The sequence below is a fragment of the Scophthalmus maximus genome, chromosome 10, assembly GCF_022379125.1.
Source record: "Scophthalmus maximus strain ysfricsl-2021 chromosome 10, ASM2237912v1, whole genome shotgun sequence".
Lineage (NCBI taxonomy): Eukaryota > Metazoa > Chordata > Actinopteri > Pleuronectiformes > Scophthalmidae > Scophthalmus > Scophthalmus maximus.
In genome coordinates, this window is record NC_061524.1 from 8,625,844 (window position 1) to 8,651,877 (window position 26,034).

The following is a 26,034-nucleotide window of genomic DNA, read 5'->3' on the forward strand; positions in this document are numbered from 1 at the left end:
AAGCTGGGTTAGTAAAGCTTAGCATTAAGACTGAAAACTTGTAGCCAGGCTCCGTTAGAATTTTTACAAAACCCGCAGACAACATTTTACGTCTTTGCTGTGTAAAACAACACATTTCACATTATATGTTGCAATTTTTCTTGCGACAATTAAAACTCCCGGAAGTCACTTCCCCTTGACCAAAAATTGTATATCGTCCAGGAGACCACATTCGCGAGTGTGAAATTCGATTGACACATTTGATTTCAGATTTTGTTACTTCCCAGCTGCCCCGCCCCTGTTTCCACTGTGTGCCGGCTTGTGTTTGTGATCCACGAGAGGAAGTGCAACGAGAGCAGCGGTCAATAAGCACATTTCCCAAAATGATCCTTTTGAGGCGAAAGATGTAAAAGGAAGAAATGTAGGATTTCTGAATAAAAGAACTGAACTCGTCCCATTGTCTACTGTATATGATGCGGTGCATTTCTATGTTTGACATTCATACCTGAATACAATCACACTGGTGAATGGAGTCGAGAGAGGAGGAACACGTGACATGTCTGTCTGCGGTTTTTCTTTCGGAGGTGTTCTTGAATATGTCACGTGTGAGGAAGTGTTGCTCTCCACTGCCCAAAGTGACAATGAGTTATTGTACAGTAAGTAGGTAACAGCAGTAGTAGTAGTAGTATAAGTATCGGAGTAGCAGAAGCAATGTAAATTGTCAGGGGTGTTTTCCATCTTCTACAATTACATCACAACATACTACATATAGGCTCCATTCTGCCAGTTTTATTTTAAGTGCCCATTCATCTGTTTACATTGCGGATCACTTAAACATCACCAACCAGCAACCTGTTGCTTGTGAGTCGTTTTTTTCCTCTATAGATCATTTTCACACTAATGTAAGCAACATCTGCCAGTTAACACATAAAGCTTGTAGCATTTCAAGAATTGCAACACTTAAGTAACAATATTACAAAGTTGTTGTTGTTGTTGTTGTTTTTTTCAGCTTCAAAAAAAGAAATGCAGAAAAGTGAACAAATGAGAAAAATAAACTTTGAAAGAAATCAGCATCATAAAATTAATTTATTCCAAGTAAAAATACAAAATAATATTGATGACATTGACCAGATATGAAAGTCTCCCCCAGAAACAACAACTATCAATGGTTGAGAAATAAGTCTGTAGAGAAAAAAAAAATGAAATAAAAATGAAAATATGTAAATATGTTTAAATTCTTTTCTTTTTTAGCAAAAAACTTTCTAAAAAATAATGAAAATTTCTCAGTACAAAGGCTACATTACTACTGGAAGGTACTAGCAGGTAGAGTAGGTAAATACACAGTAGAAAATGATTTTAGTGAATCACAATGCTTGCAATGAAAATAATTTTGCAATAAAGATTTATGCCTCTTTTTTTTTTCTTGTTTTCTTCTTTTCTACAAACAGTACAAACAGTATTGCACATTACAACAAAGAGTCAAGGTTCTTAGCCTTAAAAAAATTGGGACTAATTCAAGTCTTGCGTGAATAGAAGGCCACCAGTCAATTGATGCACCTCGGGGGCTTCCGGTCAAGTTACAGGTGAACAGACTCGTGTCTGTTTTGTGTTAAAAATAACATTCTCTTCTCCTTTTACCTCCAGCTGTTCACTGACTCTCACAAGTCTCTCTCTTTTTGTCAATTTTTTTTTTTGTCAGGCTAACAAATCAGGGTCACGTCGCTTTTTTTTCTCTTTTTTTTTTACAAAACAAAAAGGAGCACATACTTATAGGAAACATAAAAAACTTCTCTTAAAAAAATAATGAACAGAAGATCTCTTTCACAACTCTGGTCAGCATAGTAAATGATTGATTATAAATATACAAAAAACGTGGGATATATGTTCAGTTTTCTCTGTGACACCTGATAATGTTGTTGTTGGTTTTTTTTTTTTCTCTCTAAAGAGCTCGTCTGGTGTTTTAGTCCAATTCGACCAATGGGACACTCGCCGTCAACTCCGCTGTCATAAAGTCGACTGTACTCTCGCTAACTACGTCATTATATTAGGTAATAAAGCTCTAGCTCCTTCAGTTGTTGTCTTTTTCAAAAAAATAAATTCTTAAAATAAAAGCAAATAAGCATGATAAAAAAAATCAACCATCTGTTAAATCATTTCTCTCGAAGAATTAAATTAATATATATTTTTTTTTCATCTGAATAAACTTACTTAGAAAATATCAGTTTCTCTCCTAATATAGTTCAAAATTGAGGTATTGCAAAAGATCTTGTCAGTCAGAAAGCACGCTGTATCATCTTCTTCTTTTTTTTTTTTCGTCTTTTAACAAAAAGAACGGCTGACTGTCGAAAACTGTTCTGATACAAAGAGTAGTGCATAACAAATATCTATCATAGAGAAGGAACAAACATAGAAACCCTGTCTGGGTGGGGAAAGAAATGTCACGAAAACACCCAGAATTCACTTTCAAAGGGATACTTATTATTATTCATGGTTAGCCTCTTTTCTTTTTTTTTTCTATCGGTAAAAAAAAAAAAAAAGGATCTTCTGCTAAGTTTCAATATTTTTTTTTTACTTGGACAAGAAACAAACAGAAAAAAAACATCTATCCTAAACAAAAGAAACAGTTTGCGACTAAAACGAGAAAATGGGGAGAGGGACTGCGGGGGCGCCAGCATGGGACAATCACAACTCACGAAAAAAAAAAAAAAAAAAGAAATGAGGGGAGGGGGACGACGACACAGATTAACTTGCAATGATGTAGGATCCTGTTCAGATTGTCCACAAAACTGCTAAAACCAGTGTAACTTGCCCCCGCGACCCCAAACCAGAGCGGCCTCGTCTTCAGCAGCCAGTACTTAAGTTTCTACACATCCGACCCACCCGCGCCTTTTTGAACTGCGCACCATAACCCCTTTAATAAAAACAAAAAAATATATATATATATATATTTATATATGTCCATCATTTTTAAGCAGGTCCATTACTTCAAGCTTTGCAGGAAAAAAAAAAATCTGGATTAATATGGTAACACCCGCCCCCCCCCCCACCCCAGCTCGCACATCTGCACATTCTTGCGATGTTACCCCCCACCCCGAGCCCACCCACCCACCCCTGTCATGTAGTGAGAGCATGTGCAGAGCTCAGTATATCAACCTCAAGTCTCCAGTAGCTTCAATGTTTTATTTTCTAACCCCCCCAAACCCCATCTGCCCATTTTCCTCATATCTAATCGACTGCACCGTCAGCGAGCAGGCGGCCGTCCGCCCCGTGTGTGTTAGGCTGGTCTGTAAAAATTCGAACATGTGAGCTCTTTGGTTGCATTGTGGGACGTAAACGTGCGGAGGAACAAACAAACAAACAAACAAAAAAACAACCCCCCCCCCCCCCTCCCAGTTCTCAGTTTTAAGCTCACATTGTTGCGTTTTCTCTTCAGATCCGACTCGGTGTTTGTAGGCCTGTGTGTGTGTGCGTAAGAGATAGCCGTCCTTGTGTGTCTGTGTGTGTGTGTGTGTGTGTGTGTGTGTGTACAAGAGAACATATATACTGCACGTGTGCGTACACTAGTTATGAAGTTTCACAGGACTTCTATGTCGGACGTTAACGACAGTTAAAGCGAATCACAGTTCTAGGCATACTCAGACCTAACTACATACGGTATAAAAAAATTGCACAATTATATCAACAATCACTGCAAAAAAGTACTTCACCTATCGTAGACAGTTTTTAAACGGTAATCCTACATTTATTTTAGATTTGTGATTATTAAAACTAAGCCCCCCATGATTCCTTTGACCAGTTCTCCCCGTGTCTGTCCAGTTTCCGTGCGAGTCGAATGTTCGCCTATAGTGTATTGTGCAAAAATGGACAGAATTTGAATAGTAGACATGATACTGAAAAGTGTATTGCATGCAGCAACCTGACTGAAATAAACATGCAGTTCGGGGCGACCCACCCCGACCCCCACAAAGGTAGCCATCGTTGTCTAAGGGGCGCCCCCCTGCCCCCTGCGACAGCTCGCAATCCTCAAACGCCAGGTTCTTCTCTGGACCTGTTATTTATTATGTTACATCCCCAGCCTGAATAAAGTACTTGTGGTATCCGTTTACACCGTGGATTTAGCAGCAAAGCTATTGCAGCATTACATTTTGCATAACACTAAAAAATAATGTTATTATAAAAATAAAGACCTAGAAGTTGAAAAAAAAAACGAACTAATCAGATCTGCGCACATGAGGTATTAATATTTTCAGAGTCAAAATTGAAAGCGAATATAGCCGTGTTATGTTTTTACTCCGGGCGATACGGGCCCACACTACTGGATAGTTGTTGAATCTTGCTACATCTTTTGCCACTTATTTTTACTTTTCTCTGTGCATTAATTTCACTTGCCTTTGGTAATTATTACGGTTTACTAGGGGCAATAGAAGTGCATGCTCCGTTCACATCCAATTTTAATTATCTCTCTCTATATATCTATATAGATAGATATAGATAGATAGATACAAAACAAAAAGTGTTTACTTAAAAAAAATATATTTGTATGGCCCCACCTCTGTCTCGGTAAGGGGGGGTCCAAAAGGACGTACCGCACCACCCAGGCAACAGAACAGGGGACTGAGAGTTGACGGGGGTCTATCATACCATCCTGTTTGTTTGTGTGTCTGTGTGTGTGTTTGGTGAGAAATTGAGCCAAAGTGCAAATTCTGATAAGCTGATAAATTTTTGCATTTCATTTCCCCACAATGCTTCATCAGAGGGGAACACTAGACGAACACATGAGTTCAGAGCCGTGCGGCGTGAAGACAGTCCGGTGTGTTTGATGGTATCCTTTTTTTTCATGAGGTGTTAGTACGGAGCAGGGTGGAGTACTTGGGGCTGTGTGTGTGTGTGTGTGTGTGTGTGTGTGTGTGTGTGTGTGTGTGTGTGTGTGTGCGCGTGTGTGTGTGTGTCGGGGGGAGGTTGCAGTACTCTCCTGGGCTGTGGGATAGCAGGGGTCAGGTGTGGGTTCACTGGGGGCAGGGCCAACTCATGACCCCCCCTCAGCTCCAGCGGAAGGACACGTGTCGAGGGCGGTCGCCCCCTTCCTTCACCAGTGGCTTGTGAAATTCGCGGCCGGCTCGCGAGTGGATGCTGGCCCAGCAGTACTCACAGTAGTACTGCAGGCAGGTGACGTTGGCACAGAAGAAGGGGGCGAACTTCCCCCCACAGCGTGCCCCCTGGCACTCGTCGCACATCTGGTCGTCCAGGACGTATGGCTTCACCTCCACCTGGGAAGGAGAATGAGAGGCAAGAGTTTAGTTTATTGTCTCCCACAAACACAGATCCAAACAAAAATCAATTTAAGTATCTTGGTATACTTTTCTCTAAACAACTGCAAAAAATGTGCCAGATTATTATCATCTTCTGTTGCCCCATGCAACCAGATGAGTCCTCTGGACAGCGTGTAATGCCGACCCAGGTGCGTTGGCTGCTTTTAAGCAATTACCCACAAACCCCCATGCCCTGGGAATCTCTAAAATAAAACAAAGTCAGGTATCCTCCTGTCCTCCAGTGAAAATGAGTTTGACCACTAAGCAAGGAAGGAGACGAGAAATTAGATGCTCAGTCTCCATGGCGACGTCTCTGTGCACGAGTGGGCGGGGCTGGACAGGACGCTAACCTTGTTATAGTGTGGCCACGAAATGAAAGGTTATCGAATCCTTACAGTAGGAGGAGGTTCCGTCTCGTCTCGGCTCAACTCTGAAACAACAAATGCACTGCAAACTGCTGTGACCTTACAGGGGGGAACTGAGAAGAAGCACAGGGCAGGAATGGCAACGTTGCCATGATATTTAATACCGACATCAACTCAGTGGGCATGACGCTGAGCGGGGGAGGGGGGTCTCTACAGTATTCAATTCTTTTTTATATATGTGCATAGCTACAGTATGTGCTATCATCAAGAGCTGTGTGCAGTTAATGAACTTGTTAATGCTGAGAAAAAGAAAATTAGAAAGGAAAGTCGGTGTGATTTTTAATGATGTGATTTTTGTTGCCGACCACGATGACTTGTTTACATGCTCTTTTGTTCACACCAGTTTTGAAAGTGATATTTTCTTCGCCTTGTTTTGAACATGAATCGTATTCCACACAGCTCCAGTCATAATAAATCCACCCACACCAAGATCCCCCCATTGAAGACGGACGGGGATTAGCTGAGGTAGGCACGGCGGACTGCCCCGCCCTTAAGAGGCTTGACTTCCTGGCCGACAACCAGTCTCTCTTGGTCACGATCTATCCCACTGCAATTGGCCCCGGCGAGCCTAAAATAACCGGGCTGCAGCTCAGCCCCGAGTGGCTATACATGTATAGGGAACTACTATAATTAAACCGACCCTATGTGTCTGCGACTTGAAACATCTGTCGGGACTCCCGCGGCCAAAGGCCGTCGTGATTACACAGCCGGGCCCGGGCCTTCCGTTATTGTAGGCTGTGCTGAGCAGTTGGCTGAAAACCCCTGCTATAATGAAAGCTCTGATACATGGGAGAGGGCTCAGGCAGAGTTCAGCCCTGGTGCATGCCATAGGAGTGACTGTGAAAACCTCAGCTGTGGTGGGGATGCTGCTTTCTGTCAGCGGGGAGGATGTTGTGAATGGAGGCGCGCAAACTCGCTCACCCTCTTGTCGATGTCATTGTGCTGCAGCTGAACGAAGCGAGCACTGATGGCAGCGATGTAGCTCTGCTGATTGGAGAAGGCGACGCGGCCGGCTCCCTTCGGGTACTTGAGCTCAGGGTCGGTGTCGATGCCGGCGTAGCAGACGCCCCCGTACAGCCGGTCCATGATCATAGCCAGCTCCACTGAGAAAGGACGAGAGGGGGAGGGAGGATTAGTGCTGCTGCCCGTCCGCAGGACCTCTCAGGAGTTTTTTGCGAGTTAAAGACAGTTTTTTCGCACTTCCCTTTGTTGTCAAATTAAAAGCCTTCAGTGTCTCTTTGCAAAAACTAGAGAAAAAGTTAAACTTTTGGGATTGACGCCGTTATTAACTCATGTAAAAAAAAAGCTACCCTATTGCACTATTCATCAGAGCAGCGGTCTCAGTTGGCTGGTATAATTAGTAGGGGGTCACATTGCAGACAAGCCAGCGATGTTTATCCTGCGAACAGAAAGACTGAGCCTTCCATTACACCATGAATTCTTAACATGACATCCATTTGGCCCGCGTCCTGGAAACCCAAGAAGAGGATTGCTTTCTCTCTTGGGGAGAACTTTTCATTGCAGCCTCCGGCCTCTGTGCACCATGCCAGCCAATGTTGTGAATCCCATTCAGAGGCTTTTTGGGGGTACGTTAGTCGATTACCTGCACGCAGGGGCCGCGGCACTCCTCCTACAAAGATGGTCTTACGGGGGTCCAGTGGCTGTGAGCCGTCCATGACAAAGTCGCTGTCGCTCAGGTTCCAGGGACGGATCTGGACCTGCACATGAGAGACAAGGGACAAAAGATTTTGGCTACTACAAAACAAATGCATTTTAGGACAGATGTCGCATCATTAACCTACTCAGATTTCAAGGTCTGCCACTCACCGGTTTGTCTTTGATGGTAGGACTGGACACACACAGGTAGAGCTTGCCATCCTCCTCGATGCAGGCGTCAATTAAGGCCTGAACAGAGGTCTCCTCTTGGAACAGCAGGAAAGCATAGCCTGAGACCGATTATAAGAAAAAAAGCAGATATTCACCAACAGAAACAAAACTTTGTATTAATAGTCATAACCTTGTGACTATGAGTCTGTCCTCTGGACAAGAATTGACACTGTCCACATTGTACAATTCACAATACGATGACTAAGCCTCATACTCTTTTCCAAGTAATTCATACTTTCGTACGACTAAGTCCCGACGCAGGCGTAAGACCTTGCGGCCCGTTCTTCTTCTGTCCTCTTTTGCTACGCCCGCCTCCATAAGCTGCTCTACACCCGCTTCCCCTTGCTGCTTGCGCTGCCACAGATTAAATGGCTAAGAGCGCCGCCGCTCCTAAAGGAAACCATGTAAAATTGATCATCGCCACACACTGCAGATTCTTTTTCAGAAAACGTGGGTCACATAGAGATAGTTTGGGGGGGGGAAAAGAAGGAGAAATTCCGACAGTCACTCTGTACTATTGCATTATTTATCATCGAGAGCAGAGACCTTATCCAAGGTCAGAGCTATTAAGGCGTTCTGGGAGGGACAGAGAACCAACTCAATAGGGTCCATCCATCAAACAATGCTACGAGGGTCTATAAGAGACCTGAAGGAAAAAAAAAAGGTTGAGAGCCTAAATCCCCTTTTTGACAGCCAAGAGATCTGCGTGAATACTGTACCTATCTCTAATACTGTCAAAACGCAGTAGACACAGTCATCTTTTGAATGAGTCATCTGATTACGTTAGCAGAAGCCCTGCAACGCCGCCTGTTGCACCCATGAGTCAGGGGAATATGAGCCGCAGTCTGAGCAGCGCAAGTGCACACGATCACATTCATACGCACATATATTCATATATACTCATATACATGGACTGAATTGTTTCTACCCGAGGCTCTAACTTATGATCGCGCCGTCTGAACTGTCCCTTGGGACGGCTACAAAAGCTGTGTGTTCCGGTGTTTCTTGAGAAGCCCACTTTTAGAAACTGTCGCTCAGTCAGTACACACACATAACCTCAGACACACACACTTATTTCAATAAATGCATGAGTGGAAATGGCAAAGAGGAATGTTCAACTGTCATGTTCCACTTTCAAGATTCCTGAGAGGAGCTGAGTGAAGGGGAAAGGAAGGGGGGAAAAAACCCTGACTCGGCAGACCCAGTCAACTGTGGTATGTGGATACGTCGGACTGTGTGTGTGTGTATGTGTGTGTCAGGTTAAGGAGGGAGGAAGGGTGCGTGCATACGGTGCTGTTAAGGGAGGGAATACAAACAGGACGAGAAAGAAAATGCAGCGAGCATTGAAGGTGGAAAAAAAGCAGGTGCGTAAGCGGGCGTGTGCGTCCACGTTAGTGTTCAACCAGCTGCTGCCCTGACAGACGGCGTCACACACGTACAGTGTGTGACGCCGTCTGTCAGAACGGCCCCGCTCAGACCTGATGTTGAAACGTATCCACGGCGATCCGATCACAAGAGGAACGCACCCATAAGATGCATTTGAGATCTGTTCACTCAAGACCACAGTCTGAGGTGGTCCAGGACGCGTACGACTACGTCCTTTAGGCAAGTGCGTACGTAAATGTGTGCCACAGTTTCATAATGAAATGAAAAATATGTCATTTCAATTTTTTACTGTGTCAAATGAGTAACATCTCATTTCATTGTAAAGTACACACACAGAGGCATTTGCTTCTGTCTGTCTGTGGTTCTGGATCAGTATCATAGTTAACACATTCGCAGACACAGTGCAAAGTGACTCGACGCGTCTCGTGTTATGCAAAGTAATCACAGAGGCTCTTACCAATTTAAAAACACCTAACGGTTCTTATTTTGAGCTCTGTATGGTCAAGTAACAGGAGAGTGACCTCTGTGGGGCTTTACCATCGTGGGGAAAACATAATGTTCACAATACAACACTAATTGCAATCTGCTGCTTTAAGTGACCATTGTAATCTCTGTCCTTTTTGGTAATTGGTTGACACAAGAGCCGACAGAGCCACCGTCATCTTTCTCCGTGTGCCTCGTCATCGACCGACATGAAAAAACCCCCGTCTCTCTGTTGCCGGGTTACATAAAGAGGGATTGTCATTGGGAGAAAATCATGTGGTTTAGCACTGACATCGCCCCTAAGACAAAACGCGCACGCACACGCACACACACACACACACACACACACACACACACACACACACACACACACACACACACACACACACACACACACACACACACACACACAGCATGAAAAGGCAGAGCTAGCCAGCAGCTCATACAGTCTGAAGAAGGGAACAACGTGTTCTATGACCCAGGGCAGGAGAGAGAGAGAGAGAGAGAGAGAGAGAGAAATACGGAAGGGAGGAGAAAAGAGAGACACATTGAAAGTGAGGTATAAAAAAAATTTGAGAAAAGATCGGAAGGGGAGGAGAGCGTGAATGAACGCTATACAGACAGAGAGTTTGAAAATGCATGGAAGGGGATGGGGAGCAGGAGGAGAGAGGAGGAGGGGATATAAAGGCTGAGACAGACGCAACCAAAGTCACAAAGCTGCAAAACTGATGAAACAGGCTGGGGGGGGGGTTTGACATTTGTCTTTGGCCGAGATGCAGGGTATAACCAGGGAGGGTCGCAAACAACCGTCCACTCACATTCACACCCGTCTTTGGACTGTGGGAGGAAGACGGAGAGAAACCTCCACGCATGGCATGGGAGGGATCATGCAACCTCCACACAGACACGCGGCCGTCACGACACTTCCTGGCGAACTCCACATTTTAAAATGTCCTTAAAAACATTCTGCACCACCACAGATCCAAGGTATAATAGTTACGTTTAATCTGTCACCTAATATGGCAATTAGGGCTGCAACTAACGATTATTTTCGTTGTTGTTTTTTCATTCTCTTCTCGATCGTGTGTCCCAAGATGATGCTTTGTTTCGTCCACACACCAAACACATTTCGTTCACCATCATATAGGAGCAAAGAACCCCAAAAAATATTCACATTTAAGAAGCTGAAATCAGAGCATTTTGACTTTTTTTCATGAAAAACTACGTGAACCGATTAATCATTATCGATTGCTAATCGATTCATCGATTAACTGTTGCAGCTCTAATGTGAATCTCAACTTCTTCTGGGGTTTTTTTGTACTTATGATCAATAGCCTAAGCAACACGGCAAGGCTCTTCATGAAAACGGTCCAGTGCCAGGAACCTCAGATTAAAGCAGACGGTGCCAGACTTCACAGGGCACTATGCCACTTTAATGCTCTGATATTTAGCCTGAATATTGCTGAGGGATCTGTCTCTTTTTCCGTCAGCCTTGCGCAGTGCAGAGGCTTACGCCACGGGAGGAGAGCGCAGACCTGCAGTGGCTCGTGTCTGAGATTTATAGGGCCTTGCTGCCGAGCTCCCAGCACTGTCCGCTGGGATGGAGGGGAAACGTACGGCTGCGCGATTTTCCGTCATGACGTACAGCGTTAACAGACAAACGCAGAAGACAAACTGGACAAACCAATGACCTCATGCAGGACAAGAGTCTTTCCTGTACGGGAGGCCAGCGGCTTGACTCATGAGGAGTGAAGTGGTTACCTCAACAAGCAACCTAATGACAATTACTGTAAAAACAGACATTAACTCACTAACTGCTACCACTTAACTGCAAAACAAATAGCATTAGGTTCAGCTTTACTACGGCGTCGGGTATTAATGGAATAATTACAGACCATTCTCATGCCTGTGCATTCACAAAGACAGGGTTGGGTGCTAGCCTTTTTTGAAAATCTGCCAACCAGCACCTCTGAAGGCAGATCACGAATGAACACTTGTAAGTTCACTTACAAGTCCACTAGTAAATTGAACATGTAGAAAAACGAAAGATGGAAAAAAACTAAATTTGTGGTTTTACCAGGAGGTTTTATTTGCTGGACTCTTTCTTGGCTGAGGGCTAGTGCCAAATTAAGCAAACCTTACTGGTCTCCTGGCTTTATCTTAGTATTTGAGTGTACTGACATAATCTTCTTTCAAACGACAGGTTTTTTGTGCAGATTAAATGAGATATAACATGTTAATTAATGAGCTTAGTAGGTGGTAGCCAGATTTTGCTCTTTGGACAGAACCATGATCTGCTCTGCACAGAGTGTACTAGGGAGCTGGCAGGCTTAAGTCCAGTTAATGTTTGGTCCGACTGATTCAGACATTTGTGTTCACAAATACACCTCCTACGGCTAATGTCTACAAAGGGTTCAGGGCTGCAGTGGAAGTGAGAAAGCACTAAAGCGCACAGACATAGGTCCACTCCAAAATTATTGAGGCAGTTTTCCGTAAAAAGCGAAAGCCAAGCCTCCATGTTTATCCCGTGAGAGCAGGAGAGGGAATGCAATCTGCAGAGGGCTGTAACTCTGCCACAAAATGTGAACAGACCAACTGCTGATAGCAGCTTACACAATGAGGGGGAAGAAGACGAGGGCTTGGCAGGATGGTTGGGGAGGGAGACACAAACATCTGCTCTCCCAAAAACAAATAAGGACCCTGAGGCTTTGGAGCAATTGGAGAGTAGACCGTGATAGAGTAGGGGAGGTTGTGAAACCGAGCATCGCTAATCAACTCATTCTGAAGTCACTCACTGGATATAATCCCGACGAGAGGGCGAAGAGATCAATTGAGACCTGAGAAATGCAGAGGGACGTCAAACTTATTGTTGCCACTGCGGCAGGTCTCTGCAACCACTCTTAGTGACCTTCTGAATTCGTATTCGATGGAAAACGTAGAAAAAATTTTGAATGTTTTGAATGTACATTTTGTGGGTTAGGTAACTTTAACATATTATCTCTTCGGGCGATATGATGAACGTGTTAGCAAACCATTACACAAGATCTACTAGTATTCATTAGGAGAAGGGGCTCTGGCCATCTGACAAATGAAAGGACAATATTCTCTGCTTCTGAGAAATGCATTCACTAACTTGGGTACATAGTGTACAGTGGTTGTTGAAAACAGCTGAAAAGTGTTGAAAGTAATTTCATATGGCCCCTTATTTTATTGCATTAATGTTATTATTGCAATATCATGACATTTGTAACCCTAAGAAAACAGTGCTAACCTCTTGCATCAAAGACATGCGCCAAGAAAATGGTAAATAGGTAACACAACCTGAAATGGACAAAAAAAAGGATTTTTCTCAAAATGACATTAAAGTGACAAGAAAATAAGAAAAAAAGAGCACACCGTGCGTACAGTGACATACTGTATAATGCCTATATTATGTTGTTGTTGTTATGCTGTTTTTGTTGCATCTGATAAAAGTAGTGCTAGTAACAAACAACACAGAAACATATTGTGTGCTTCAGTAGATCTGCGCTCTGCACTATACTTATTGTTCTAAATAAAAAAATAAAAAACTTAAATGTCTACAGATGTGTTTGCAGAAATTGTTCGCCTATTGAACTCATAAGCGCAGGCATCAGCCGATGCCTATTATCTCAAAAATGCCATATCGGCCTGATTAATCTGTCGAGCGATTAATTGGTCTATCCACTGACAAAGAACACAGCGATTTCCTGCTTCCTCTCCGAGCTGCGAGTCCATTTCAAGAAACCAAATGAGTCTTCCCCTGTCCCTGAAGTTAGACTGAGCCACAATGTGAGTCATCCCTGTACCAGAGCACATTCATAACTGCCCAGACGCACATTGCCTGCAGTTAAATGTGAAGCAGGACGGAAAGTGACAACTATCTTCCATTCGGTCAAGCTTGGAAGAACGTTTAACGTGAAGTGAGGCCATTGACCTGCGAATCCCCTTTTTTGTGAAACACCCGTCACACAGTCCACACAACAGGAGGACACGTTCCCATACACATGCAGATGTGCCCTCGTTCCCAACCCTGAACATTTTCTGGGCATCTGCCCACGCTTTGTTGCAGATTAATATGGAGTGTGATATTAACAGAATATTTTAGCAGTTTCCCCTTGTAGTTTTTGAGTGGGGAGTTTTAAATAAGAATGAGAGATGAATTATACACAAATCTTTAGTCCCACGTCTCCCACCCCTTACACGGCGGCATCCTCCCGCTGCCGTAAGCTCATTCATTCCCCTAAAAGGATGCTGCATTTTTCCTCCTGGTTTTGGATACTAGTAGAGCCAAGTCTATTCAAAATAATCCTCCCAAGCTATAAAAAAGGGGGATGTTGAAAAATGAGAATGGAGGAGAAACTGGCAGGGATTTTTCGCAGGTCCTCCAGATGCAGAGTATTACCATTTGCCAATGGAATGTCAGTTATTTCCAGAACGTCTTTAATAGCTTCCCTAATTTGACACACGGCAGCTCCTGGGCCAGAGGGAGGGATGTTGGGGCTTGGAAAAGTGTGGTGCTACTCTGATCACCTGCCCGAAAATGACACACGAGAGGCCGCACAAAAAAAGAAAAAAAAAAGAAAGTGAAGGACTTTCACACTCCTCAGGTAATCATTCAAGCAAACACTTCTCATGTCAAAACTCTTGCAGGCTAGTTATAGAGTCATTGTACATGATATGCGTATTTTTGCGAGAAGACTGCAGGGGGCCACTCCGATAAACACCCCCCCCCCTCCGTGCTTGCCCAGCATGAGCGACGAATTCTTGGATATATGATTCTTTATAAAACTCTGAGCCGGCGACACACCCGAGGTGATATTTATTGGTGTAGACTTTGATCTGATGTGAAAACACAGATTATGCCCTGAGAAAGTGTTCTTACCTTTGGGTGGGAAGTAGGATTTGCTCTCAGCTTTGTGGGGCCAGTCCACCACCAAGTGCCCGTAGCGACGGAAACTGTTGGTGATTTCATCTGTAAAAATGAAGAAAGTAGAAGAAAAACGGGTTGAATGTTACTTTCATGACACGATAAGATACCGTTCATGCATTATGCATGCGGGGGACTCTATTCAGAGCCACAGTTAATGCGGAGACTGGTTTCTATTTTTGCCGTGTTTATGCCGCAGTAGTAGCCACTGCATTAAACAGGAACAAGGGCCAATTACATCCGTTCTTTTCCGGACTGACTCGTGCAGTGGAAACTCATGAATTCTTCAACCGGCTCAGGGTACATGCTGTGCATCCATTCAGTATCACATGTGTTTGTTCAAAGCTGTAGGCACACATGAAAGTAAACATCCCATTTTAGTGTTAAACTCTCTGACATGCTCCAGAGCTTCTGGAAGCCATTACAGGTCTATAAAAGTCACTGGTCACAGAAAAGTAAACCATCGCAAGCGACTTGAAAATCTAAAGATTGTATTAATCCTTTTAAATATGTTTTGGGGGTTTTATTGGCATTCCTCTCAGGCCTATAAAAGTAAAAGAAGAAATTTACTATGAAACTTTGGCTCTGGGTCTGGTCAACGAATGACATGTTTTACCTTTGACTTGGGCTAAATTTGCAAAAAATATGGTTATTGATTAAAAAAACTCATTGGTGTAAAAGCTTGAAACTGTACAGCAAATATAGAAACGTACATTTCATACAAATGTACAGTGGCTAAACTTTTTTGGGGGCGGATACAGGCTTATTAGCTTTCTTGCTGAGACTTTGATTAAAACATAACCTCTCATGTCTGTATGGTAAATAACCGTGTGCTGCTTAGCGTAGCACAAAGACTGGAGACCGGGGGAAATGTGTTTGAAAATTGCAACATTATGTCCCGTTTGAATCCACACAAAAACCACAATATCATAGAAACAACATGTTGTGGCTTTATAGGGGGTTGATGTGCTGCTGGGAGCCGTTTCCTCTTGTTTCCTGTCTTTGTTAGATACTATTCTCGGCTAACTCTCAACAAGAAAGCAAATAAGCTGCTGTTCTTTGGTTCGGAGACACTTCTGTAAAATTTTCATCAAACCCAGGCTTTTCAACAAATGTTCACCGTGACTAAATTGTGTTTAAATGTGCTATCCTTTACAAGGAGTGTCAAGGTGCCCTTAAGCCTGCCCCAAACACTTCTCTGTAACTGTCGGGGCAAACAGCCGAAGACAAAGATTGTGCTGAGAGGCTCTTAACCGTACAGTACAGTACGTTTCAGTTTAAATCTGCGGCATGGTGGTGTGCAGAAAAATAAGAGCGAAATCCTTCCTCGATGCATTAATCATTTTGTTTACCTTCATCTATGTCAGGCGGAAGGCCTCCAACAAAGACCTTCCTGGAGTAGCGCTCCATCCTCTCTCCGTTCTGACAGCGAGTAGGTGAGTTCAGGCCCGAGGTCAAGGAGGGGTCGCCATGGCCGTCGTCGAGGAAACCGTCTTCAAAGGGGAAAAGGCAGGAACGACCTGGTTGGGGTGGAAAAAGAAAGAGAGAGAGAGAGAGAGAGAGAGAGGGACACCGGGGAGGAGATAGAGAGGGATTAACAGGGGAGGACAGAGAGGTGCAAGAGTGAGATGTACATCTGGAATCCTTCTCTGTGGCAGGATCAGTTTGGATTATGAGGTTACAATTTTTGTCTGCCTTTCTTCAACGTCGACACATCCATTCCAACAACTATGACCAGATTATATCATAAAAATATCTCAACAATGTTATGTCAATTTAATACTTTTAAAGAAATAAAATTTTTTTTCGACATATCCATTATAATTTTTTAAATGTACACATATTTGTTGGAAATCTATCCAAAACAGCAGGTGGTGTTGTTAAAGCAGCATATCAAAGCCCATGTTTTTGGAATAAATTGTTGAATCACATTTGTGTGTGATGTCTGGGTGTGCACATGCTTTTGACCAAAGCACATATAAGATTATATTAGAACCATGATATCTAAATGCCATCTAGGCAAACTTGCTGGTGACTCATGCTCCTAATCATCATAACATTAACAGGCGTCCTGACCTGCACATGCAGCAATTAATGAGGATGGAGAGACAGTCGATGAGCTATTAATGACGATGGTTATGTTTTTTTTCTCTCTCAGTCGGACACTCCCAGTCAAAGGATTCCACTGGTGGAGCATTGTCTTGGCATTATTTTAATGTATTTACCAATTGTGTTGCTTGTCTATTCACTACAACCAAGTTTGCCTCTTTTTCCTTAGTGGGGTCGGTATTTGCAGAAATTAGAATTTAAAACAGTAAGGAATGCTGAACTTTCTGCTCTTTTTTCCCTCCTGCGTGTTCATGTCAGCACCTCATTCACACAATTTGATTCAGATATTACTCACTGCACTTTGCCAGCTCTGACACACCACAATTATTCATAAACTAACATATAACCCCGGCCCGATATTGCAGTGACCTTCCAAATGTCACACTCTAGGCTTCCTCCTCGCTGAAGAGAAACAGGATTATTTAAGCAGCACATCAAATCAGAGATGAGTCGTGTTGAAAGCGACGATTTTTGCCATCCAGGTGATGATTCACTTCTGAGTCAGCGTACCCCTTAACCCTCAAAGTTAAATTTTGAAGCTCTCCAACCAAACATGCTATAACATTTCGGTAGATTTAGTGTTTGATTTGGCGTCAGATTCTGAATCAGTCTGTATTTGACTCTTTGCATCTCTTGGATTTTGAGAAGAAACAACCTCCCTCATTCACACCATTGTTCATGTAAGTGCTACAGGTAGAACACTGACTCAGAATGGAAAGAAAAGAAATTTGGCAGACTGATTTTTTTCTTCTTCCTCTCACCATCAAGCAAAACAAGATTCATACAGACTGATTTGATGGACCCTTGCCCCATCTTGATTAAAATGCACAACGTGGAAAACAGTGTGTCGAAATTAATATGATTTCATTCAATCACAAGCACAGATGAAAAGCCGATAGTGACACCGCAAAGCTTTGGAGCTAGAGACACGGTGAGCAGAACCCCAGAGAAAGTGCCACACGTTACCTCTTCTGCGGCCATAGCTCCGGGCTGCTCGTCAGCATAGTGGGGGAGGGAGAGAGACACAAGGGGAGACAGAGGGGTTGGGGTAGGAATAAGGGAGGGACGAGATACAGAGACATGGGTTTTGTGAAAATAAACCCAAACCAGGAACATCTCTAAGGCAACAGTGAAACCACAGATGGCCGCACCAAAGCTTCGGCAACAGGAGGAGGGTGATTATTACGCCACCCCACAGTAAACCTGCAGCACCTACCTTGGCAACAGACGCAAGCAGATGCTGCATGGGGGAAGGGGGGGCAGTTTAGCCACGGAAATGGCCGAGATATTTAGCAGCATAATGCAACGGCCCATAGCCGGAGATTGTCATCTCGGCTTAATGAACCATCAACGGTTCGCGTTCGTGCCAATCTTCTGTGAATATTCACAAATGAGGCCATAAAGCCGATTGCACACGGGACCCCATGTATAGCAGGTTAGTCATTATCAAGGCCTTGGTGAAATATTAAAAGTTGCTCTCGGGTCAGGTTCGGCAGGCCAGCTGCGAGTGGAAACTTCCCACAGGATAAGGAGAGAGTTTGGAGGTGGCTGGCAGCCTCGGGGCTCTGAGAGGGGAAGACAACGTGCAGAGAGCAGGCTATAACGTCTGGGCCGCACTGATCCAAATCCACGGCAAAGGCAAAATTAAAGCACTGCGATCAACACCTATATCTAATCAGCTGGTCACAGGTTTCTGTCTTATCTTTTCGGGATTTTTAATGCTCATTTCAATGCCGTGACGAATTTGAAATGTAAAAAAAACTTAAGATAACAGTTCTAGAAAACCTGGTTTGTGTTACTAACTAGCTTTTTTCTTGAGGTTTTTCACATCTCATAGTCTTCACTGCCATACATGACCAACTATTTAATAGGTGTACCCTCTGATGCTTTGGTCAGTTAGTAACTTTTTCCAGAGCTTTCAACTGATTCCACTGTCTTTGCCACATATAAGACCAACTATTAATACGTGACAATACTAAGTCCATACTAATGTCACTTGATGACAACTTATTTCTAAGTCATAAGAGCAAACGGCATCAGCTGATGGAGACTTCGTTGATCGGTACGTGTTATTTCCATCTAGTCAAGGTCAAGTTTTCCGGCAGCATCTCTCAGTCTTCCTGCTACATCCCCTCACCTGTTATCATGTGACAGAATTTTCCGGTCTTGGGTCATGTGATCCAAAACTTCTGTAAAAAGCTGGTAAAAAGCTTAAAGCTAAGTTGAGTTTTCCTCATTCTTTTCAGTAAGTCAATGTCAAGTTAGTAGCTTTTCTTAAAGAAAACTGCATCGAATGATCATTCCACCTGCACAACTACTTGTAACCACATGACACATCCGAGTTCAAAATTGATCTTCCACACTAACTTTAGCTCAAGTTGTATGTGCAAAAAACACCACATCTTGTTTCAGGATTGTGTGAGTGTTTCCCTAATCTCTGCAATGTTCTCACAAACAAGCTCAATTTAAATCTGGCTGCGCAGTGAATGTAAACCACAGAGGAGGCAAAATGTGGTTTAAAACGGTGCAAATTCCAACAAACAGCAGGAGGGGTAACAGAGTACTAAACAGATCCTCCTGCAGCTCTAAACTCATAAGTCACAGCGCAGACCCATGGCCTCAAATACCAATATGGGCCTTTGCGTTGCGAGAGCCCCCATTGTGTGACTTGGCCCTCTGGCTTCTCTCTGGGAATATATTGTCTCTCTGAACCTCTTCTCCCTTGCTATGTTTTCATTAAAAAGATCTGGTGCTCCAATCCAAAAAACCTGGGCAGTCTCTCTGCTGCTTTGCACTCTCGCCGTCTGGTCTTGGCAGAAACAAAGTCACCTAGCAACCGGGGCAAAATGAAGGAAACGTTTTGCTGGGAAATTGTCAGATCTCTCAGTGAGAGAGAACACAAGTCACGAGGGAGAGGAGGAAGGAGGAAAGTGAGGGTTAAGAATAAGTACCGAAAATGTTTTTAATGGAAATTGGGCGAATCCTCTGGGCATGATGAGTTTGCTGTCTTCTTTTCTACGCAGCTTCAAAGCCTCAGATACTTCTACTAAACTGTCAAGTGAACACCACCAATAAATTTGGAAAGAAGACCTATGCTGATTACTCTTCACTTCAAGTGATAACACCCTCCGAGGACAGTAGAGTGTGAAGCCTTAGAGCTAATGGGTTGAAAATGAAGGAGAAACACAGAATAAAATACTTTGTTGAAGTGGAAACCAAAGCTTACCCGTCTACACATATCACAGGCTACAATAGGGCGTGCGAGTTCTGACAGACTTGGAAGATCTGGGCAGATCTGTGCTTGCCTGAGCGTAATGCCATGACACAACAGTTAAACATCAATCCGAGACACATTCTCCGAGGATACAAACGATGAAAAGAACAGAACCAGAAGGGCGCACCAGTGTTGTCAAGATGTGACATTAGGAAACTGCTTCACCAAGGAAGCTTTTTTCCCCCTATTAGACATGCTTTGCCTTCACCCGTTTGAATACCCTGTAGGCCAACTGAACATGTCTAGCGAGGAAACTAGGGCTTCGTTGAAATGATATGATCACCAGTGGGTACAGACATCTTTGATATTTCGCTGAGGTTTGGACGTGGTAAACATGATCTCCTCTAACATAACTAGACGAAATCAAGACTCGAAGAAATTATATCCCTGACCCCATCCAAAGACAGATTAAGATCATTGAGAAGGGCAGAGCCGAGTCTGGAAAACTTTGTGGCATCTGTGTAGCAGCATATAAAGAGCTGATTTCTCTCTGGCTCCTCTCCTGTCACTGTTGGTCACCTGCTGGCTGGTGGGACACCGGGGGGAATATAGTCTTACATGTTGAGGTATTTTTGGAAGTGCTATTCACAGGTCAACTGCCGGCACTAAGAGGACTGCCCTAGGTTTATGGTGTCAGGGAATCCAGGCCTTAGGAAAAGGGTAGGCAGGTGTACTCCATGCATATTGACATCAGGCCGTGTGGTAAGGGGGCAAAAAATACTTCCCATTCTTAATTCTTTCGAAACAAAGAGGACAAAAACAGCAGCAACACATGTATCAGCAAAACGGAAACGGTTGCAAAGAATTCTAAGAAGACGAATAGTATTCCATTGAAATGGGACTTACTGTTCAACGGCATTATGTGGTCTGCTCCAGGATGATGGAAGTTGAGGCCCATACGTCCTGTAAAAGAGAAAGAAAGAAAGAAAAAAAAGATTTTACAAAAGCGGGAAAATGTGGACATCAGAGATAAAAGCCAGCCTGTTGACAGACATTCATTTAACTATCCATTCTACTATCAGCAGAGCGCAAATGCCAGTCATGCTGAAATGTTTAACACAACATAAATATAAAAAAACATGATACAATGGCAGAAAGCATAACTACAGATGTTAAAAACGAGGGGTAAACATTCATTCCTTTATCATTACATATTTCACACACGCAAGCTTGCACGCACGCACACACAATGGCAGCTATAAGGCCAGTTATTCAACAGAGCGTGCTTTCTGCTTTTGTGACATCTGCGGGTGCTTTCATGGGGAGAGGGGTGATGTGGGACATCTACATGGAAGTCGTGGTTATCTCTGTCTTCATCATTCTACTTGCACAGACGACAACAAGAAAGATACACCTAAGCTGAAGCAAAAATATCCTACCTGGTTGACGTCTAAATATTGCCAACTCAATGTCAACATAATTTGCAGTGGTAGCCGCAGAGGCACACCCTTTATCCCTTAGGTCCCTCAGTCAAAATCCACCCACACCAGCATTTTATTCAAGTAGAGCAGGAAAAACAACCAACGGAAAGTCATTTAAGCTCGACGGTGAAGCTTAAATGTGCTTAAACTTCCACTTTTTCAGAGCATCACTTGGTGGTGGGGGTAAAGGTTAGCGAAGACAACTACAAGGGATCTACGGCAAATATAGGCTTCCCCATATGCAACACGGACTTTGATAGACCAACCGGCTGCGTGTTGCAAGCTGCTATGGCGCAAATGATGAGGACATGTCTAACGTTTCAAAATTTAGCCACAGAAGACAGATAGCGGGGACACCAGCAGGGCCTCTTCTTGGCTCGCAAACAAGAGTGGAACCAGCAGTCACAGAGGTAATGTAGGGGGAGGACGAGGGGGCGGCCACACTGCAGCGCCACAGATGTGGATTTCCACACTCCTCTCAGCCAATCAGAACCTAGACAACAATAGGGGGCAAATGATGTGTAAAAAGCCCAGACATTCGTGCACATATTTGTATGAACATGTGGGTTGTGTGACATATGGATATGTGGGCTAGTGTCACATTCTCTTTAAATCTTATTATCACGAGGCAATGCACACTTTTGCTGGTTTGATCCGAAGGGAAAATCCTGTGTCTAATCTCCAATCATCCACCGCTTTTTATATTTCACCAGTCTTACTTTTGATAGTTTGTCAATAGAACCAAGGGACAGATGCATGGAGTCATGGATTGGTTGACATGTTGGTTGTCTATTTATTAGTCCTCCAACAATATCACAGTAAGTGTCCTTGAGAGGATCCCTTACAGCTCTAAAGCAGACTCTGCACTTTGACCTAGTCCAATTGCATTCGGTTGAGGAAATAGAAAAGGACTCTAGGGAGTAGTACAAACCATTGAACACATTGAAAATCAAAGCCGTGACTGTTGATAGGAGGGCAAAAGTTGCAACAAACACTGTGGTCTGCGCTTTCCTTTTCATCTACATTAGTCATTTGGGGTGACATAGGGGGTCAGTTGTCCTCCTGAAGCCTTAAAATAGCTCTGGGCATGTGCCATCTGCTTCCCCCAGGAGTTGAGTGGCAGGGCCTGAGGGGCCCCCGAGTTGCTGCTGCTGCCGTTCTGGTGACATTTCCTCATCGAGGGCCTGAGCTATTCTCAACCTCCCCATGATGGTTGCACAGAAGCACGGCCACTCGGGAAGCACATCATCATCTTTCTTAGGATAGAATCCAACAGCATCTTCCCTTCACTCACCTTAGAAACTAAAGACTGGAAAGAATCGCATCAACTAAGGAAGTGGCTGCTGAGTCACTGGCACTGATCAACAAACCTATCCATCATCTCAGATTTATCATGGTCATCGTGCTGCACACACTATGGCTACATCCATAGTACAATGATTTCATTTTAAAACCAAAAGTTTTGGCTTTTCGTCTTAACTACAACGCAGCCCCAGAGTTTTCAAACTAAAACAGGGAGAGCAGTTTTTTTCACAGTTCTCCATCTTAGGCGCTCAGAAACTCCAGAGTAGTGTGGCCACCAGGTGTAAACGTAACAGCAGTGATCTGTTTTAAAATGAAAATGTAGTAATGTGGATGTAGCCTATGTGGTCCCTTCTAGGGTGCACAGGTTTTTGAGGAAAATGGGAAAGAAAATAGGTTACTGAAGGGTACAAGAGTGCTGAGCCTCAAGTTCCAAGGTGGTTCAATTTTCACTTGAATCCAAGTGGCTGATCAACTCTGACTGCATCCCACCTGGAGCTCGTCTCAACGGCTTTGGTCATGTTTTGCTCCCTCTGGTCCACATTATAACACATACTTAAGCCCCCAATAACACCGCTACTGGAAAGCTCCTGCAAATGTTATGAGAGGAGAGTGGGTGTACCCACAGCAACATGTGGAAATGTCTGCTGTGATGGAAATAAACACCTCAGCAACAGGGTGTCCAAAAGCTGCACTCCTGCTGACTACGCCAAAGAAACCTTTAATCACCAACACAACATCAGCAGAGACGGATGAGAATCAAGACATGATGTATGCATGTGTTCTGCACACCTCCAGCAGATGACTGCAAAGATGGGGATGGAGACTTCTGTGAGAAATCCCGGTGTTTGAGCATTTCTGCCAGAATGCCCTACTTCCTACATTATTTTTTACCAGTTCGAGCTGAACCCAACAACCCCTTGACAAGATGATTACAACGGGGCAAGGTTTCCTTTAGCTATCAAGTCATAACGCGTAGGGGTTAAGTCACGTTTCTAGAAGCAGATCCCCAGATATGTCAACCTCACACTGTCATTTTATGTTTCATAAAAGTAATAATCATAAAACTACTAAATACCTTTTCATGAAATAAGAGAGGATTTCCACAATTCAGTCTGATGCACAACTTGGCAGAGATAGTAATGCTTTAATGGTTTGTGAGATCTGGACAAAACATGATTTTAATAGACAAAACAAGCCCGGACTTGATTAGGTCAGTCAATCTTTGCAGGAGTCATGAATTTTCCACCATACCAAAACAAAACACAACACTCTGACAGTGTAGTTTATTGGAAGGAAGGTGCAATTCAACCTTGAACACAGCCTACAAACACACACAGTGTACACAGTACTCTATACAGTCATTAGAAGCTGTTTAAAGTACAGAGGCATCCCTCAGTGGCTGAGATAACCTCAAGTGTTGTCAGCTACAGAGTTTGAAAAGTAAAGGGGTCAAGTCCAGCTTGTCAGACAAACTTCAGCTCAACCAAATACTGACCTTTTACCTCAAGTTCAACCCTCTCTGCACCTAAAGACTAAACTTCACAGTTCACGGAGACGTCCTCTTTTCGAAACAATGAAACCTTTAAAGGATGAAGTTAATATGGAGGTTTTTTTTTCTGAATCCTTAATCTTTAAACCTTTTTCCCCAACTTTAAACCACAGCTTTACCTTAATTAGAGAGACACAGTGCAAAGTGTGGGCTGTAGTTTTGCAGAGTTTTCTAGAAAAGTGGGTTAGGGTTAATTCATAATCATAGAGGCACCTTGCCTAATCACACTGTTACTCATCTGACCTGTACTGCGCGTGCTACTCTTGTTTTCCTGCTGATAAAAACCTGTGTCATCTCTTATCCACTGACCAATGCTCTTGTCAACAAACACACAAAGTCAAACAGCACCGGTGTTTGCTCTCTCTCTCTTTCTCTACTACTGACCGCAGTTACAGCTGGCCGCTACTATCTTTGACAACAATATCATACTTCATACAGACTATGAACCAACACATGACGGGCTGCAACAAAACACAACACAGACTGTAAAATCAATGTGAAACTGCTTGTGTAAAGTTTAACTGGTTAGCATTGTGCTAAAAAAAAAATGTATTGATTGTTCATGAGTTAAATATTTCACGCAATTTCCTCAAATGCATTTGGGATATTTTTTTCAGATGCAGGCTCTGCAGGGGGAGTTTCCCTCAGTTTTTTTGTAAATCTTGACATTTTGGGAAATATTCTTATTTGCTTTCTTGTTGACAATTGTATAAGCAATTTTGAATTATTTATTTGATATGGATTAAAAAAACAGGGTATAAAGAAATGATAGACGGATTTTCTTTTTCTTCCAGACCAAGCCAAACTAACTTTTTCTTCATGCTAGGCTAAGCTTTATATTTATTGTACTGTGTCTCCGTTGCTTCTAACTTGCATCTAACTCACAGCAAGAAAGCTATATAATGTGATTCTAAAAATGCTGGACTACTCCTTTACTTAATTAAGCGAAATGCTGGCTGATAAAGAGAATAATCACAAGTTGCAGCTCTTCTTTAGGGTTTGAAGAAACGTATTGTAGGTCAGTCCTGTAAAAGCTGATCCCTCACACACAAGGACACAATGCAAATTGAAAATGAGCAAGATCATGTGAGTCAGAGCAGCTGATGTGCATGTGTGTTTTCAGAGAGACACGGTGGTAGGGGTGGGGTCAACAATGCAGCTTTCACAGGGACTTAATAACACTTATGACTATCTCAAATGAAGGTATCAATCAATGTTTTTGTGTTTGTATGTGTGGATGCACGCTGCAGAAACAGTGTCATGTCTGTTGCGTCGTCTTTGTCATGGCCAACAATGAGTGACAGCCCAAAACAGTGTGTGAGGTGAGAATGCTTAGCATGGAATGTCACAGTTGATTTACATGTCAGAAACCATTTGTGTGTGTGTGTGTGTGTGTGTGTGTGTGTGTGTGTGTGTGTGTGTGTGTGTGTGTGTGTGTGTGTGTGTGTGTGTGTGTGTGTGTGTGTGTGTGTGTGTGTGTGTGACTATACGGCTGGCAGCAGCAGCAGTGGTGGTGGCTCTTGTCAACCTGGTGGTGTTTTTCCAGGCCGAGGGGAGAATCTCTTATGTGTGTGTTAGCATGGGGGCGCCTAGCGATTTCCACACGTGAGCCCAGCTGACCCAGTTCAGGAACTTCGTGCAGACCAGTGTGTGTTTGTGTGTGTGAAGCAAAAAGTGAAGAAATGGAGATTGTTCAGACGTCCCTGTGGAACTACTTCCCCTTTGCGAGGAGGGACTCATAAAACACTTGTGGAAAAACAACTATTGTGGTCACAATGAGAAGTACGCAAGAAATGTCTGTGATTGGATGGATGTGGGTGGGACCCATTGAAATGGGGATGCAACACTGGGTCTGCTGGGTTAATTACTTTTGACTTGTGGTTCTCAGCTGGTGGGGGTAGTATCTAAAAAGTGGAATGCCAGACTCACAGCAGCAGCAGTTGGCTTCAGAAGCAACTT

General features: G+C 43.5%; 1 protein-coding gene across 7 annotated transcripts in view; it reads right to left on the minus strand.

Moving 5' to 3' along the window:
• Positions 1–4,478: 4,478 nt before the first annotated feature.
• Positions 4,479–26,034, minus strand: part of cpeb3 (cytoplasmic polyadenylation element binding protein 3) — a 33,682-nt gene continuing 12,126 nt past the window's right edge. For 5 of the 7 annotated variants that reach the window (XM_035606770.2, XM_035606772.2, XM_035606768.2 and 2 more), the window contains 8 exons: positions 20,647–20,703; positions 17,493–17,516; positions 15,770–15,937; positions 14,373–14,462; positions 7,541–7,659; positions 7,317–7,431; positions 6,635–6,816; positions 4,479–5,246 (listed from right to left, as the gene is read on the minus strand). In XM_035606770.2, coding sequence (XP_035462663.2) covers positions 5,019–5,246; positions 6,635–6,816; positions 7,317–7,431; positions 7,541–7,659; positions 14,373–14,462; positions 15,770–15,937; positions 17,493–17,516; positions 20,647–20,703 — 983 coding nt within the window. In that variant the 3' untranslated portion in view covers positions 4,479–5,018. The remainder of the gene's footprint in view (positions 5,247–6,634; positions 6,817–7,316; positions 7,432–7,540; positions 7,660–14,372; positions 14,463–15,769; positions 15,938–17,492; positions 17,517–20,646; positions 20,704–26,034) is intronic. The other 2 variants (XM_035606774.2, XM_047334842.1) reach the window with 1 other exon arrangement.